Below are 17,024 nucleotides of genomic sequence, written 5' to 3'. Positions count from 1 at the left end.
CGGCGACCTGTGCAGGGTGTACCCCGCCTGTCGCCCAATGACTGATGGAGATGGGCACCAGCACCCCTCACATCCTTTCAAAGGTAAGCGAGTTAGATAATGAAGGAATTGATGGAAAATCCACAACTTTCTTTATATTTCGTTACTAGGCAAGAGTCCCATGTCAAGACTCGCCGAAGCCACCGCCATGTTTCAACCCCAGGACAGTGCTTCTTGGGTTGCAAGTCGCTTATTTCCTTCTCCAAACATAAGCAGCGTCTCAGCAGGTGTCTGACTAAACAACATGGTTCTGGTTTGAGTGATCATTTTCCAGCGTGTCGGTAGCACACTTCAGTCTGGCTTCAAGGTGTCTCTTCTACAGAAGCTGAGCTTTGTTTTTTTTTTGTCTGTAACCTTACAATCCATCCCTGCGCAGAGCTCCAGTGATCTGTGGAGATGTCCCTCGGTAGTTTTCGTTCCGTGGTATTTTGCTCGCTATCTTTGCCAGGGTTGTTCACGTGTGTGTGTGTGTGTGTGTGTGTGGCCCACTTTGAATTTCTTGATGTTTCTTCTTGTGCCAGTTCTTGACACTTGGCAAGCCTTGTTTATCCTTCTCCTGTTTTCATTAGTATCAATTATTTCAGCCAGTCCAAACCGATCTCTGTTGTTTTTGGCACGATGCTTTCTCGGGTGACAGCTCAAACCCTTCAAAACCCCTTAGTTTTAACTTGATTGCACAAGCTTGAGCATTAGAAAGTTAAAGAAAATCAATCAAAAGGTCAGTTCTTTAATTTGAGTTAACAGTTTTGATCCTTGTGTATAATAATAATAATTTCAGATGGGAAAGTAAGACAACGAAAGCCTCTAAAACAATACAGATATTTTCAAATCCATAAAAAGGTCTTGCTAACTTCATTCTCAACGACATACATTCAAAAAATGAAGCCTGGGATTGCCTTTTGTTCACGAAGGCCTAAAATAGAAAAAAAGCAGATCTGACTTCAGTACCTTCCCACATCACGACAAGTTTGATAAACAGACTAAAACTCGGCTAGCAGGCAAAAATAACATGCGCCTTGCTAAACACTGTAGGGTAGACAAATATAATATATGGTCATTCGTTGCCTAATACTGTAGATTGGAGGATGATACCAGAAACTTGGCAACGTAATTGTTTTTTATTGCCGCTATGAATGAGAAAGACTCCCCTTTCCTGATATCAATTTTCTTCCAGTTTGGAAAAAAAAAGAAGAAAGAAATGGGAGCATCTGCTAAGAAATATGATTTGGACAGTTGTAGGCATGATGCGCATTCTTTCCTCCTCGTGACCCTTATCGGATTGAGCAAAGGCAGATCTTCGCAAACCGTTTCAGAAAGCAGGTCAGGTAATTCGCTCGACGTCGTCGCCTCCTGCTGGACCATTTTTCAGTCGGCTCTATAACCCCCTTTGTGACCTTTCTGTGGCCTTTCCATCTTATCGTGTGTTATACATCTAAAATGAGTCCGGTGTCTGTCGTCGAAGCTAACAATGCCATAAATTAGCTTTATCTGTGGGCTCAGGCTTTCAACACTGGTGGGAAAAAAAAAAAAAAAAAGCCTCCGAAGTCGACTTAAAAAGTCCCACTCTCACCTCATTGAGTTATCCTGCTTTTCGGGAGTGTGTTTAGTATAATCATTGCTCAATTATGGCGCAAACGAGGATAAGTGGACACTGCAATGGAGGTGGGGTGGGGAGAGGGGGGGGATTCAAGGGCATGAAAGACCCTTAAACTGCGCCCTGTCTCACCGGAGATAAGCTGCCAACTCTTTCAGACAGCTCATCTGGAATGATGCTCGACGCGAGGAGGCCGGGATTAGAAGGGATAATAGGTGAAAAGGATGACATGCCAGACCGATATCCACTTCATCGTCTGAGGCATGTTTCCAGTTAAACTCTTCTTCTATCAGACAGAGAGGGAGGGAGGGAGAGGGAGGGGCGCGGCTGATCGCCCGTCTGCCCACGCGTCGCCTGACCCAGGGTCTGGTTGTCGGGGTCGGGCTCGGTGTCAGCGCCGCGTTTTCACATTTTGTCTTTCACTTTTCGCATCAGACGCAAACTTGGGCAGAATAATAATAATAGCAATAAAAAAAGATAAATAAATAATGTGAAAGACTACGACAGAGTATTAGAGCTATGTTAACCCTTTAATGCATGAATTATGATCCTTTGTGTCAGGATTTTTTCCACTTTTTTTTTCTTAAGACATAAAAACAAGGTAGGAAAAAAAATTTGTAAAAAAAATATAAATTTTTGTTTTTTTAGGTGATCAATTGTAATTTTCTCCAAATACAAAGTTATTTGAAAAATACATCAGTAGTATTGTTCCTTAGGGGTCATCTCTGATGTCACAATATTTTTTCTACAGTAGAAGGAGGGACCGGGTCGGCTAGCGTGCTTTTTAGTCTGTCAGCCATATTGGATTTAACAAAAATCATTTCTTGCATTTGCAGCCGATGACCAGTAGTTGATAGTGTATTTTATGATGCATTAATGTTCACTTCAGTGGTCTGTGTGTATTTATGACATAAAAATCCACAAGAAGCACAAGAAAATGGCTTTTAGATAGCTGTCCACTGTTGTGACCACTATGCATGAAAGGGTTAATAAACAAATTCAATAAAAACACGAGATTAATATCATATTAATCCAAGAAAAAAGTTGTACAAGAATAAAGTCGTAATAATATGAGAATCAAGTCATATTATTACTGACTTTATATTTATAATATTCAGATTTTATTCTCACACAAATGTATTCTTGTAATTATTTTGTGACTTTGTCGTAATATTATTGATTTTTTTTTTGTTTTTTTGTCTTAGTGTGGCCATTGTTCTTCATCGTAGGGAGACAACAGAATATCCAACAGAAAAAAACAAAAAAAACAAACGCTGCACGAGGTGAGTATTCCAGCTGCTGGATCATGGGGTGTACTTAGTTTTTCCGTTTACCTGTTTTAGGCGGGTCCAGGGGTGGGAGGGTGAAAGCCTAATCCCGAGAGCTGACCATAAAATCTGGGGGAATTATATCAGGATTTATGTGTTTTTGCAACAGAAACAGATAAAACAAGGATAAGATAAGTTGGGAAATCAAAACGGACCTTAACCCTGTAAGTGCCGGACACAGAAAATCCAACTTTTCAAATTGTTTTGCAGGAGTACTTTTTTTAAATTTATATCGTGAGGTTTTATAAATTTTTTTTTAGAATATTAAATATAATGTAAAACATCTTGCGCAAGTGTTGCACCAGACTCACACATCCTACAAACTGCAACGATCAACTTCCATCCAACTTTTCTACTCAGTACTGTTCAAAGAATGAAAAATAGGGTTCTGTCTCTAAGTTTGGGTAAAAAAAAAACCCCAACACAAACAAAGAGAAGAAAAGTAACTTGTGCTTTTATTTTATTTGACATAGTCACTGTAACATCATAACACTGGGTGTTACGGAGTAAAGCTTCTTCTCAAACAAGACGGAGGCTCGTATTTCTTTTACTGAACCTTTCTGTTCAGTATTTATTGAAGAGGAAAACAACGGCGTCAGCTGATAACGGGCAACAGCAGTTGTAACCAATAGCAATCAAAAGTCAACAAAGCAAGATAGTGACTAAACAGTAACAGATCCTTAAGCATTCTTCAAAATAAAAGACTTCCTCTATTCAAATAAATCATGTCTTGCACTTAAATATATTTCACTTCACCTTTGTAATTATATACAATCATGTTCAATACAATTAATAATAATCATCATGTAAATTATGGTTAACATATAATTGTAAATCAGTCACTTATCATGCAAATATACCGAACAACATAAGTGTAAAAAAGTCACAACACTGGGACAAGGTTAAACAATTTGCTACTTAATATTTCCTTTGTTTTCTGATTTGCTTCCTCTGGCTTCTCGATGCATGTGTGTCTGATAATGTTTCACAATGTCTGTGTGGTCCATCATGAAGTTCTTGATCTGAGAAGGAAACACGCACACACGCACACACACACACACACACACACACCCATCAGTTCTTTCTTTTCTTGCTCCGGCTGCCTTACGCTACTTCCCTCAGGTCACTTACCGCCTCCAGTTGTTTCTCCGTGTCGTGGATGTGCAAACCGCCCACTCCAGTCACCCCGCCGGCCATTTCGAACAGGTTAAGGGTCGCGTACGTAATCTGGCCCAGCTCCAGCGTCTTCTTTGCAGCCGTTTCCTGAATTTGGTTCCACTGCCTTTCCTGCAGAAACACAAGCGACAACTGAGCTTCTCTCGGAGCGTCTTTAGCTTCCAGGCTACGATGAGGCTGTGATTAGGCGCTCCCGTACCCATATCAGAGCTTCAGAGCGGGCCTTTTCCAGCTCGGTCTGGAGCTGCGACAGGTGGTTGTTCTTTTGCAGCAACAGCAGGTTGTGGTTGTCCTTCAGGCTCTGGCAGGCTTTCTTCTGCTGCTCCATGTGCTCCTGCACCTGAGTCTCCCTCTGGTACAGCTGGTCCCTGATGTAGAGGAGGTTCTCTAAGTAACCCGCGAGTTCGTCCACGTTGGTAAACTGCGAGACACAGAATTAGGGTCACCTGGTGACAAACGGGAGCAAAAATAAATGCGAAGTTCAAAACAAATTTAAGGGTGTGTTCGCACCGGCCCTGTTTAGTCCACTTTAATTGAAATCCAGTTCGTTTGCCCAGAAAGTCCGGTTTGTTTCGGAAGGTGTGAGTGTGCAATCGACCCAAAAAGCAAAACTCCGGCCCGCCTGAAAGCCTTGGTCTCAGTTCGGTTAAAGTGAACTCTGGCGCGGTTTGAATGCATGTCGGACCGGAGAGCGCTCCTAAAGCAGGAAGTGGACTATAGTGGAGGGCATTATGTGTGTAGGAAAAGGACAGATGGGATAGATCCACTATCATGTTGTTGTTGTTTTTTTTTCCCTCAGATGTCCAAATGGAAAAGTTAAAACAAAAATAAAGTAAAAAATGAGTCCTGGTTTTAGATTTTTCAAATTTCCACAGTTCAAGTTTTAATCAGAGTTGGGCAGAGAACCCAAAGGTTTTGCTCAAGTAAAAGTAAAAAGCTATTTGAAATCAAAGCTACTCAAATACTAAAAATGATGGGATAAGACAGACAAACATAAACTCATGTAAACACTGTGATATTTTAAAGACTAACATTAAAAGATGCAAATCCTTACAGTGGACTCTCCACACTCGTTACCTGCAGATGCATCTATTCATACATTATTTGCAAAAAACCCACTTTTTCACAGATTTTTGTGTACATCTTTAAAATGTGAAAGTGCTGCTTGACACGCTATTGGCTGTACCTCCGGATATCGAAGAGCTCCTGCCAGGATGGTTTCCACCAAATGTATTAATCAAAAATAAGAAATTCAGGCAAAGGAAATACTTTTTCAACTATTAGTTTTTCTAAGTTAGAGCTTATTAATCTAATCCTTACACTGCGCAACGTACAGTATACTTGTTAGAGGATGGTAGAGATGACATGTGGTGTTAACTGAACCGTCACTTGATCTTCAAATGTCTCAGCAGGTTTAACATGCAGAAAACAGCATCAGAACCGCAAAAACCCGATGTCTGACTTCAGCATAAATTGCTTGCGTGTGTTTCTGTCTTCTGCATTTTTGGTTAAAATGTGTTTATCTTTTTCTGATCAGTCCTAGCTTTTAGGGCTAACATTTTGAAAATATGGAAGATGTACTGAATATGTGGAGGATTCAACAGAGTTACCAGATGAAGGGACAATCTTGGAGATGTTGGTGAAGACCTGCGGGATGCTGTAATGTCTTTGTCAGGTCTTTTTTCTTTTTAACTTCACTTGGACTGTTTCAACTGAACTTGTGTCCTTTTTTTTCTCGTCATTTCTACTAATGAATTAAAAGAAAACTGCGCCACACGTCGGGTCACTTCCGTACTTTTGTTAGTTTGAGCACGCGCTCCAAGAACTCCCTGTAGGGTATGTATTTGAGGGTCTGAAGCTGCATCTCCTGCTTCCTCTTCTTCAGCTCCTCACACTCCTCCTTCAGCCGCTGTATTTCCGCCTCCTTCTCCAACGCCTCCTTCATCTCCTTCTCAGCCATCAACCTGTCGGATTCCGTTTCTTCGTCCTGGAGCAGAATGACGGATTTACTCAGTGCCATAGACAATCGCGTAAACAATTTGTGCGTTTTTGGACATTTATGGAGACATAAGATCAGCATGAAACATACTCAGAAATTTAAGTAGTGTAATCCAAAACCTAAAGCCGAAGATGTAGTTTGAAAAGTGATTTCTGGTGAGAAAAATTTAAGGACATCCCTACATTTATTCCCACTCATCATTTGAGGAAGGCTTGTTTCAAATTCAGACATTTAGTTTGGTGTGGTGCTGACTGTTGCGCACCAAAGGAAAGAGCTGTCAGTGCCGTTATAATGGGTTTAAAGAAGTCTCAAGGAACTTCAGGTAAGCCACTCCACTGTACAGAACATAGTCTACAAGTGGAGGAGATTCGATACAACCGCCAGCATGTCAAGGTCTGGTTCACCAAAGAGTAGGATGCAAGAAAGGAATAAAGCCTAATGGCGCGTTCACGCCAATCGTCTACGTGGAGGCGCGTCAAGAGCTTGTCGTGGCACGTTTCGTGCGTTTAGCATGGAGCAGTCTGAAGCGTTTGGAGCGTTGGACGAGGCAAGCACATCCAACACCTTCGATAAATAGGCCAGCAATGGAAAACAACAGCGATTTTGACGCTTCTGACGCACCTCCACATAGACTTTGAATGTAAACCAGATGCGCCCAATGCACGAAACGCTAGGTGTACAGCAAAATGTCAAGCATCTGCATTCAAAGGGCACATGCGTCGAACTTGAAGCGTCAGATGCGTTTTTGACGCGCGTAACGCGTTTGGTGTGAACACACCATAAGAAAAAAATGAAATGAAGCCTGGGAAAATGAAAAGAAAAGTCATTTTTGTCTTTTTTGGCTGTGTGTAGTTAGGCTATGCGCATGTCTCTTTTAGACAGTCCGTAGGCACGTGACTTCACCCCATCCAGACTTCACAAGAAGTGAAAGAGATGGTCGAGAAAACGGAAGAATTTTCAAATGTTGTTTGGCAACATTTTGTAGGACTGCCTGGCTGAAGTTTGGAGAACGCTGCCGTTACGTAGTGCTCGTCTCACGGCGCTACCCAACGCAGTCAAAGGTGGAATATAACAATACTCCCATTTACTGTTTTTGAGGTGAACTGCTCAACATATCATGATATAGAATTTACGCCGTATCGCCGAGCCCAACCTGAAGGCCAAACTGAAGTCTGACAGATTGAGTCGAAGCTCCAATCTTCATCTCACTGAGGTGCTTTTGGGTGAATTGAAACAAGCCGTACAAACAGGAGACGCCTGTAAAAAAAATCCTATAGTTGAAAGTGAAGACTGGACTAACTATCCTCAAACAGATGTCTGGTGGATGGCAATAGGAAGTATCTTACAGAAATGACTGTAGTTAAAAAGGAAAATGACTAGTTTGTCAAGGAGGAGCATGTCCTATCTTTATTCCCCAGCTGGTAAACAAATGTTTGTTGAGATCTTTCTTTTCAGAGAAAAAACAGGTTTAACATTTATATGTGAGCACACTTTAATATAAAAATGAATATTTAGCAGTGTTCAATAATGACTTACAGAATGTCAAACTTGATAAACATGTTTGTGTGTGTGTGTGTGTGTGTGTGTGTGTGTGTGTGTGGGCGTGTGTGTGTGTGTGTGTGTGATTTTTGGAAGTACCCGAAAAAACATTTCCAGCTTGAAGCGTTGCTCACGTGCTTCCTTTGCGATTTGCTTCAGCTCCTCATTACGGCGATGTAGATCAATCAAATACTGCCACAAAACAAACAAACAAAAAAAAACAACAAACAAACATTAACAAAACAGATATTCAGTTATAGTCATATGAGTCATACAATATGAGTTTTGACATGGCATACAATGAAAACATTATGATTCTAGATATAAAGAAGTAAACAAACAGAGCTGGATGTTTAAAAAATTAGGATTACATAAATGGCAAATGTTACATCATAAAAAAATAAACAGTTCTAACCCTTGGTGGCTAAGATGTCTAAGCCTAAGGCTAAGTTTAAACCAAATGTTTTGTCTGGCCTGAGACAGCATTAAAATCCATCCCACTGGAACATTTCACAAAGCACCAACTGTGTTTTGCATAATCTCTGCTACAGCATAATTCTGCCCAGATTTGAGCTTCCTGTTGTGTTTTTAACATAAACCTCTCCTTGTGATCTATTTCAGCAATCAATTGAGCTGTGCAGGTGTTTTAAACTGAACCAACAATAAAGGGGGTATGAGAGAGAGAGAGAGAGAGAGAGAGAGAGAAATTGCTTTTATTTATTTCTAAACATCTGGTCAAAGGTTTGAACAAATCTAGTCGAATCTGTCTCTGCTGCTTCATGGTCTTGTTAAGGTTGCTCCCGGTCAGCGGTCTGCAACCGGCAGCTCCTAAGTCACTTGTGGGTCATAATAACTCAAACATAATTACAAACACTATCTCTGTGTTTTTGGGAAACCCTCTGCATCACATTCACTTTTTATTAGGTCACAAGCTGACTTTCAACATTCCAGAAATGTAGGATTCAAGGGAAATGCATCACATAAAACTTTTTTTTATCTAATTTTTCTGTGTTCTAAAATCTAAAAGCAGCAGTGAAAAAAACTTTTTATTGATTCAAGTAATACAAGAAAGGGCTGTGAGCAAATTTCATTTGGTAAGACATAGAAACGGGTTTTTGGATGGTAAAGGGTTTTGGTCCCTGGTCTAGTCGTCAAATCTGAAACCACACTAAAGGCGCTTTCGCACTGTACGGAACGGAACGGTTCCGAGCGTGTTCGCGTTACAACTTGCGACCGGTTCCACCCGGCCCCATGGAACCACAAGAGCTGTGGTTCCAATCGTACCGGCCAAGCGGTTCTGCTTAGAATGATTGGCCGCTGGTTGTTATGGAGTCAGACGCTGATTTTCCGTTGACAGCTGGCTCTCACTACTATATTTTGTAAAGAGTGCTCTTTGCAATATTTTTATTAAATTGGCAGTTAGCAACCAACCAACTCAAACCACATTGTTTAGTTTTAAAAATAATGACGTCCTGCACCGCTTCGATGGCGCCCTCAGTGTAATGCGAACACAACAGGGCTGGAACCGTACCGTACCGTGCAGTGCGAAAGCGCCTTAATACAACAACAAAACTGTTAAAAAAAAAAAAGCTAATGTTTTGAGTTTTCGCAAACTAAATTATGAAAATCACAAACCGTGTTTTAGAAATTTGAAGTGACGTGGAGTAGAATAACCAATTCTGTCTGATGTAGTGAGCAAACAAAACAGACCGTCCCAAACCTGTTTCCGCTCATGGGCCTTCTGCTTGAGCTGCTCCCGATCTCTTTCCATCTGCCTCAGCTCCATCTGCGCTGCTATAAATTCCCGTCCTGTCATCGCGACTTTGACAGTCGGCTTAATCTTCCTGCAAACACAAACATAGAACAAACGTGTTGTCCACGACGTACAGGATCGGACCGGGTTCGGCTGAACTTCGCATGGGGTTCGGGGGAGGCGGGGAGGGGAGAACTTACGGACAAACCTTCCGGTCGCTGGTCATCTTGGAAAACATTTTTGCTCCGTTTCCCGTCGGCCTCCAGATGTTTTGTTTTTTTATTTTGTTTTGTTTTGTTTTTTCCTGAATGTAATTCGCTTCTACAGTAAACTCTCGTCGTTTCTATGGTAACGCGTCGCTTTCTTTTACGGGCGCAAACTGACGTTTGTTTTGAAGGGAAACAGTGTTATGTATGGAAGCCTGAGAGTGCCATCTGTAGGTGTCTCAGACATGTATCTCCTGAAATTACCACCAAACCTTAGAGAACTTCTTGCATTTTTTTGTTGTTGCAAAAATGACTTTATAATCTACAGTAAGAGAATATTCAAGTTTTAATATAATTAATTTATTTGTTTATTGATGGACAATTATAATTTTTTCTTGCAAATTTATGACTTTCTGATAGCAGAAAGTCATATTTTTTTTTCTTGAATAGGTTTTTGAAATGTAGCCACATTATTATTTCTTTTATCTACGGTGCAACAAACATGCCGTTGCTAATACTCCCTTGTAAAAGACGGACATTTTATGTCAAGATGTGCAAAGCTAGCAGAGACATACCACCTATAAACATTTGTCTCTGTAAATTAAGTGAAAGATGGTTCAAATATTAAGTTATTAGTTTTTATGTGACAAAACATGAAAACATTTAGGAAGTGTGAACTCGCTTGGAAGGTATGCCGACTTAGACATTGTAAATAGTTCACAGCATTGCTAAAACCTCTAACCATGTCATATTTAGTTTCTTTACTTAGACTGGAAATAAACAACCGTCTCATTCTGGAGGACATAAGAAACAATGTCATTGTAGTCTCCAGCTGAAAATAAAGCACTGTTCCTTTGTCGTAAATAATTACCTTTAATGTATTCTGGAACATTTGCCAACAACCTTCCAGACAGAAAACCCGATCCACATGCTTGCCCGCCTTTCAGTGCTTTTATTGAGAATTTCTAAAGCTGGGGCAAAGATCAGAAAATCCTGAAATTTTGTGCATGTAAGAAAATCTGTTTTTGATGTAACCTGTTGTCAGTCGGCAGTCAGGCAGCAGACACACTGGAGCTTTTTCTGCTCCCACGAAAGAATGATAAATCTGTCAAACACGACCTCAGCTATTATAGTTTACGGAGATCTGCAAATCCAGCCTGGGTCATTTCCAGTTCGGTTATATAACGATTGGAAAAGGTAAAAGGTAAAGGTAATTTTATTTATATAGTACATTTTCAGCAACAAGGCAATACAAAGTGCTTTGCAGGAATTAAAAGAAAATACAAACTAAATAACAAACCAAAGAAAAGAGCAAAAGAAGAAAAAGCTAAAGTAAGTATCCTCTGGTCTAATTCCTTTTCTGGGTTGCAATAATAGGAGTCTCTCTGCATCTAAATAGTGAGTACAGTTTCTAAAATATGAGCTAAAGAGTGACGAATAAACTAGAATCTCTGGATTCCAAGTTTGTTCTAATTCATGGAAAACTACCTCTCTACGGTATATGCATACATACATATATATGGGATAAAAGGTGGAAATCATAGAATCAGGAGCATTCAAGGGATCCGCATGGCAAACAGGCACAGAATAACCTTGACTACTTCATATGAATTTCAAAGACTAAACGTTGCATTTCAAAGGGCTTTGGAAAATGTGAGAATGTTGTGTGATGTGTGTTCGTCTGTTCTGAGGCTCATTCATCAGCGGTGCAGAGAAAACGAGACTTCATTATTCAAATAGAAACCGATTTGGTCAAAGACCTTTTGATTTTCATTGTACTGTGAACTGAATTTATATTTTATTGATGAAATCCCATGTGTGAAACTCAAAAAAGGTAGTGTATAAAAACATAACTTTATTGCTGTGTGTACATTGGGTTTTGCAGCTTGGAAACTTCAAGTTTATTTTATTGTCTAAAATCACAAATGAATTAATCTGTAGATCTTTCATGTTGTCCAGGGCAACCTGCCATTTGTCCCGGAGATGACTCGTCCATGAAAACCCCAGGAATACTGAGCGTGCACTGGAAACAGCTGGATGCACAGAGCTCATACACAAACAGGAAGACCATACAAAAAAGGTAAAAATAAAAAAAGAAGATCTAAATCAGTCAGTTACAGATATAAAAGTGACAGGTTAAAAGTATTCATACAAATTTAACATATCCATGTCCTTCAGTTGTTGGATTATAGAGAAATCAACAAAGAATCTTCTCCCAACTAGTTTGTGTTTGCTAAAAACTTAAATATGCCTCATACCTTGGAGTAAAGCTCTTGCACATTTTAACTTTTTTTTTTTTTTTTTTAATGAAGCCACATCTTATAAATAGCAGGAGGTCAAACTGCTTGTGGGAAGAGTAAAATGGGCATCTCACATATGTAAGATCTTCGCTGCAGTTCATGCTAAGACAGTCGCTGAGGGGAGCCAACATGGCCGCACTCTGCCCACGAACATCACGCACAACACGTAGGGCAGCAAGTGCCCAGAGTCAAATCATCAGAGTTTTAATAATCATTGTAGCGACATGTCAAGAATAAAAATATGCAAAGCAAATTGAAAGATTCAGTACAAAAAGTAGGATTTAGGAAAAAGACGAAGGACTCTTGTCTCTCTGCTCAAAGTGCAGGAGTGATGCTTTATTACACTAAGACATATATATGTAAAATGTAACAACACAGGAACCTATTAGGTTGCCAAGTAGAAAAAATAAAAATGAAAGTAATAAAAACATGTTAAACACCTGAACAGAGAGATGTTCATACAGAGCTAAAGCATTGTCTTAGAGGAGATCAGCAGACTTCACTCGCCATTTCGTGTTAAAGTAGCAAACTAAAAACTCAAAAAATGGTTATCAGATGTTAAGCATCTTGTTTGTAAAAACAGCCAGGGGGACGAACCGAATCTACTCTTCTTCCAATCAGAGTGAGCCGATCCAAAGGGGACATTGGGAGCTGAAGAGTATTCCGCAAAGTGATTTTGTGACTTGCCTTCACACACGTAAACTAAATTCACAGCCATTTTCTTCTTTCCAAAACGGGTTTCTCACACCCTAAAAAGTTTCGATATTATTTGGTCAATATCCTTATTTTATTGTGACTAACCTGGTTCACTCTTTGTGTTTGAGATCAAACAATGCAATTACTATTGGTGCAGCAAAGGAAATAGTGGTGCCATCTATTGGCAGACCCGTGCAATTACTTTGCACCGCATTCTTAATAAACCAGCGTAAAAGAGCTCCAAGCTACAGAGAAAAGACATCAGAAACGTTGCACCGATCCACAGTTTCCCCTAGGGATGTGATTTTCAGTTTGTGTTGAGTCTGAAATTCCTAAAATATGACCACTGTGACTTTATGAATAAAAACAACTGCTCAGCAGTGAACAGCAGCTAAGAAACGCCTCATGGTTGCTTTTTTTTGTTGTTGTTGGAAATGGTAATAAAAACCGGATTGGGTCAGTTACAGCGCTGACTGAGTCTAAAGTGCCGGTCAAGTCTCATCGCTTCTTCCTTGGTTGTTGTTCGGCGCTCTCATCACGATGAGACATTGTTAATAATACGCAGAAATGCACCCGGGGGGACGAATGAATGCATGCTCTGCTTTAATGAAGACAAATGAGATCCTGTCGAAGACCTGACTGCTTGTGTAACCCCTGTCATTAGTGAACAAATGTGCCTGGAAACAAAGACAGATGAAAATGAAGAAGACTTCATGGATAAATGCTACACAAAGGTATTGGGTTTTGAGTAAAGGTTGACTAACCTCGTGAGGGTTCAGTTCATCTCAGCAGGGCTGTTCTGTTTCGATGGCTGCCTCCCCCTGGACATGAGCAAAATGCTATTTAGCAAAAAACATTAATCTGAAAAGGTTGCATTTATTTATTATTTAATTATTTTTTATCTTATTTGCAGTATATTTAGAAATAGCCGTCTAAGAAACTCAACTGTACGGAGCCCCCTTGATGACATGGGGGATTTTTTCTTTCTTTTTTTTTTTGTTTTGCATTTCCACGCAATCATTTTCCATTCCCTAGCAATAATGTATTTAGCAGTCATGCATCATCTTGATTACTGAAAGTCTTTCTGCTACAATGCCATGTTTTTGAAAGTTTTTTTTTCACATACAAAATGTCCCATCCACACTCTGAAACCTAAACATGGCAGAATTGTCCTGCGAGAAAGGAAGAAAGAATAAAACTATGATCCAAATTATTGACTTTTTTGAGTTATATTCACAGGGTAGTATCGGCCTTCTGACAGTTTTGTTGTGTCTGTTTGTCTGAGTGGTTAATAAAGGCCAGTCTCATCTCCACCGAAAGACATCACACAAACACGAAGAAGCAGCTAATAGATGGATTTTTAATAAGAGTTAATAATGTATAAACACAGGAATCTTTCAATTTGCACCTCACAAACTATTCTCTTAAGGTACGTACACTGTTGTTAGGATCAGGATTCTGTGAGCGGCACTTTGTTGGTTTTTCCTTGTGTTTGTCATTTAGTAGTAGAGTGTTAAATTAGTACTATCACTGTTGCTACGTCGTCTCGCAAAGTATAAGAGCTGTGCTTGTTTAAACTTTTAAGAAAGTTTTGTAAAGATATTTTGGCAAAAAAAAAAATCTAGATGCTGCTCCTGTATTTTAATCCTAGTCTTGGCAGTAGCATACTCCCGTACTATTGGAACAAATCCAAACGATTGCAATACGATTCTTGTTATCCCTGTGTTAGATGGTTGTTTAATAATAACCTTATTGTCTGCCGATGTACTACAATGCAAAAGAAATAAGCAATGATTCCTGTTGGAGATGAATGGGTCAGTATACCACCTCTGTGACTTTCTGCAGACGGTGGCTGTTCATATAACCAGCGGAGCAGCCTTCTGTGGGCTACTGTCTTTATCGGACCTCTTCATTCTCTGGCTTCATTGACAATGTAGGGAATGGTGCGGTTAGAACCTAAAGATATCCACATAGATGCTGCTTATCTGTTGTATGTCTTCCATACTCTTCATAATCTGTTTCCTAAGATCAGACAGAGAACAGAGTTGAACTTTATGCAAAATAGTTGCCAACCACCAACAATAAAATCATGATGATATTTGCATTACTCAAAAGAAGTCTCTTGAAATAGAAAAAAAAAAAAAACTTGCACACTAATATATCTTTGGCTTCTATAGAAACCGTAATGTTCACAAAAATATTGTGCAAGGTGTTTATGTGAATGAGGTTTGGACGTTAAGTTTTGCAGTATGCAGCACTTTTCAGTACGTTTCCATGGAGACTTACCATAAATTTCTTGTTTGTGGTTAATGAAAGCATTTCTTTTATTAACCCCCAGATATCCCTGAAATCCACTTGTTGCCTTTTAATAGTCTAGAGATCTGCTTAGTGTCCGGATTTATTGTGTTTACATTCCCCCGCCAGAGTACCATTCCACTCAACAACATAGCAGAAACAACCAACAGGCTCCAACATTAAGTTTACCTTTCATGAATTTACATAACACAACTTTTAGAGACTGTTGGATCTAATAACGTAACAGGCAAAATGTAGCCACAAGTTCAGTGACTAACACCTGAATACCAACGTCACGTTTAGACAAAAACATACAAAAGGCTTTAAATAGCATGAGAACCCCAACAACGAGTTCCACTTTAAAGAAAACAATGCAAAATACGAATTCAAAAATGAATTTAATGAAATTATAAAGAACTTTAGGAAGAGTAGGAGCTTAACCATGACGAATAACCCACACACACAAGTCGGGATTACCGGTGTGGCCATCCTGGCTTCGGATCTCACCCACAGGTGGCAACACTTAAAGTAACCAGACGTATTATAACTCTGTAACTTCTTTCCTCTCTTCATGCTACAACAAAATGGAGCACACCAAGACAAGCCATGTCCCACAGACTAATGTTGCGCTGTCAAAAAGAAGCCTTGCGTCAGTAGCCATGTTCCCACCAACATTTTTTTTTTTAAATTAAGTATCGCATAGAAGAGGTTGATAGAAATGACATAATTCAAAATAATTTTCTCAATTTCTAAGTCCAAACCTGTGGTCCAGAGCAGAGGCCTGTCTGCCCGGTGTGGCTGGTGAGAGACACCCCAGGCTGGGATGGGAGCAGCGGATGGAGGCGTGGGTTCGAATCCCACTTCTGACATGTTTGCTTTAAGTGGACTGAGAAAGTGCATCATGGAACAAAGAGATCTTTAACACACCTGTGAGATGTCAGGATGGCCGAGCGGTCTAAGGCGCTGCGTTTAGGCCGCAGTCTCCCCTGGAGGCGTGGGTTCAAATCCCACTTCTGACATACTTGCTTTAATTTAAGAATGAACAAGTCTCAGTGTCTTGATGCAGGCAAAGCAGGAGAGGTCTGCCAACAACTGTGGGAGATGTTCAGTGGTTCTCAAAAACTCAACACATTTACTTACACTGGTGGCAAAGCAAACACAACTTGCTTTGTGGAAAATGTGCTAACTTTTGCTTGTCGCTATGAGCAAACGTTTGGCATAGTCCTTAGTGAATTGTCAAGCGTTCTTTGCCCTTCAAGCCACACACAAAGGCATCTCACCCTCTGGTGAAGGAAGTCAGGATGGCCGAGTGGTCTAAGGCGCTGCGTTTAGGCCGCAGTCTCCCCTGGAGGCGTGGGTTCAACTCCCACTTCTGACACATTTGCTTGTGTTTAAGAAAGTAGGTCTGTGCCTTACCAGAGGCATGAAACTCTGAAAAATTAAGTTTAAGTGTCCAGCTGAGAGAGAAAAATGGACTTTCTCCATTTTTCTGAAATGTGTGGTTAACGCTAGTTTGCAGCCTCTACCTCTAGTTTGCTACAGCCATGTGGAACATCTTTATCTGCCAAAATCACACTTTGGTTGATTCGCTCAAAACCAGCTGATGGAACCCCACCTAATTTGCATTTTCTTATTTTACGACATTTTAAAAGTTTGCACAAAAGTCCCATGACCATTGGATGGAAACACAGCTAGTTGGTGGTTCAATGACTTGTCTCTATAGTTGTTTTCCTGTAGGTTTAGGCTGCTGGAGGACATATTGACTTCTTTTTTCTCACTCTGCTACATTTTCCTACCACTCTCCCATTTTGCATTATTGATGGATTAATTATCACTTTTCCAGTTATTTTAAGAGCCCATCCTTCAAAATAATCTTTATTAGCAGTTGCTTTTATTATTTCAGACATTACATTGAACCAATTAGGTTTCTTCATAAACATCAAACTGTAGACATGTACTGCCTTACAAATAAATGTTGTGACTGTAGACTTGAAAACTGTCTCATAATGTTTCTGTTTAGCTGCGTTTCTCCCCTAGATGAAGCCATGAAAGAAGTTGCTACTGACGTTAACGTTTTACTTTTTTTTTTTTTAGCATAG

General features: G+C 40.0%; 1 protein-coding gene and 2 non-coding genes across 3 annotated transcripts; 2 read left to right on the top strand and 1 right to left on the bottom strand.

Moving 5' to 3' along the window:
* Nucleotides 1-3,684: 3,684 nt before the first annotated feature.
* On the bottom strand, nucleotides 3,685-9,650 carry LOC106917255 (coiled-coil domain-containing protein 42 homolog; the record flags this gene model as incomplete). Its single annotated transcript, XM_088006744.1, has 6 exons — nucleotides 3,685-3,983; nucleotides 4,093-4,248; nucleotides 4,337-4,558; nucleotides 5,933-6,124; nucleotides 7,775-7,867; nucleotides 9,396-9,650. Coding segments are annotated over 6 exons (1,026 nt in total), but the record flags the coding sequence as incomplete, so codon positions are not given.
* Nucleotides 9,651-15,861: 6,211 nt separating this feature from the next.
* trnal-uag (transfer RNA leucine (anticodon UAG)) lies at nucleotides 15,862-15,944 on the top strand. The gene has a single exon. It is a non-coding gene; the product is annotated as a tRNA-Leu (tRNA).
* A 276-nt stretch (nucleotides 15,945-16,220) lies between these two features.
* trnal-uag (transfer RNA leucine (anticodon UAG)) lies at nucleotides 16,221-16,303 on the top strand. Its single transcript has one exon. It is a non-coding gene; the product is annotated as a tRNA-Leu (tRNA).
* The last annotated feature ends 721 nt before the right edge of the window (nucleotides 16,304-17,024 follow it).

The sequence above is a fragment of the Poecilia mexicana genome, unplaced genomic scaffold (genome assembly GCF_051168715.1).
Source record: "Poecilia mexicana isolate PSO_F unplaced genomic scaffold, ASM5116871v1 scaffold_6, whole genome shotgun sequence".
In the NCBI taxonomy this organism is placed as follows: Eukaryota; Metazoa; Chordata; class Actinopteri; order Cyprinodontiformes; family Poeciliidae; genus Poecilia; species Poecilia mexicana.
The sequence above is the reverse complement of the archived record's forward strand: the minus strand, read 5'-3'. Positions and strand labels throughout refer to the sequence as shown.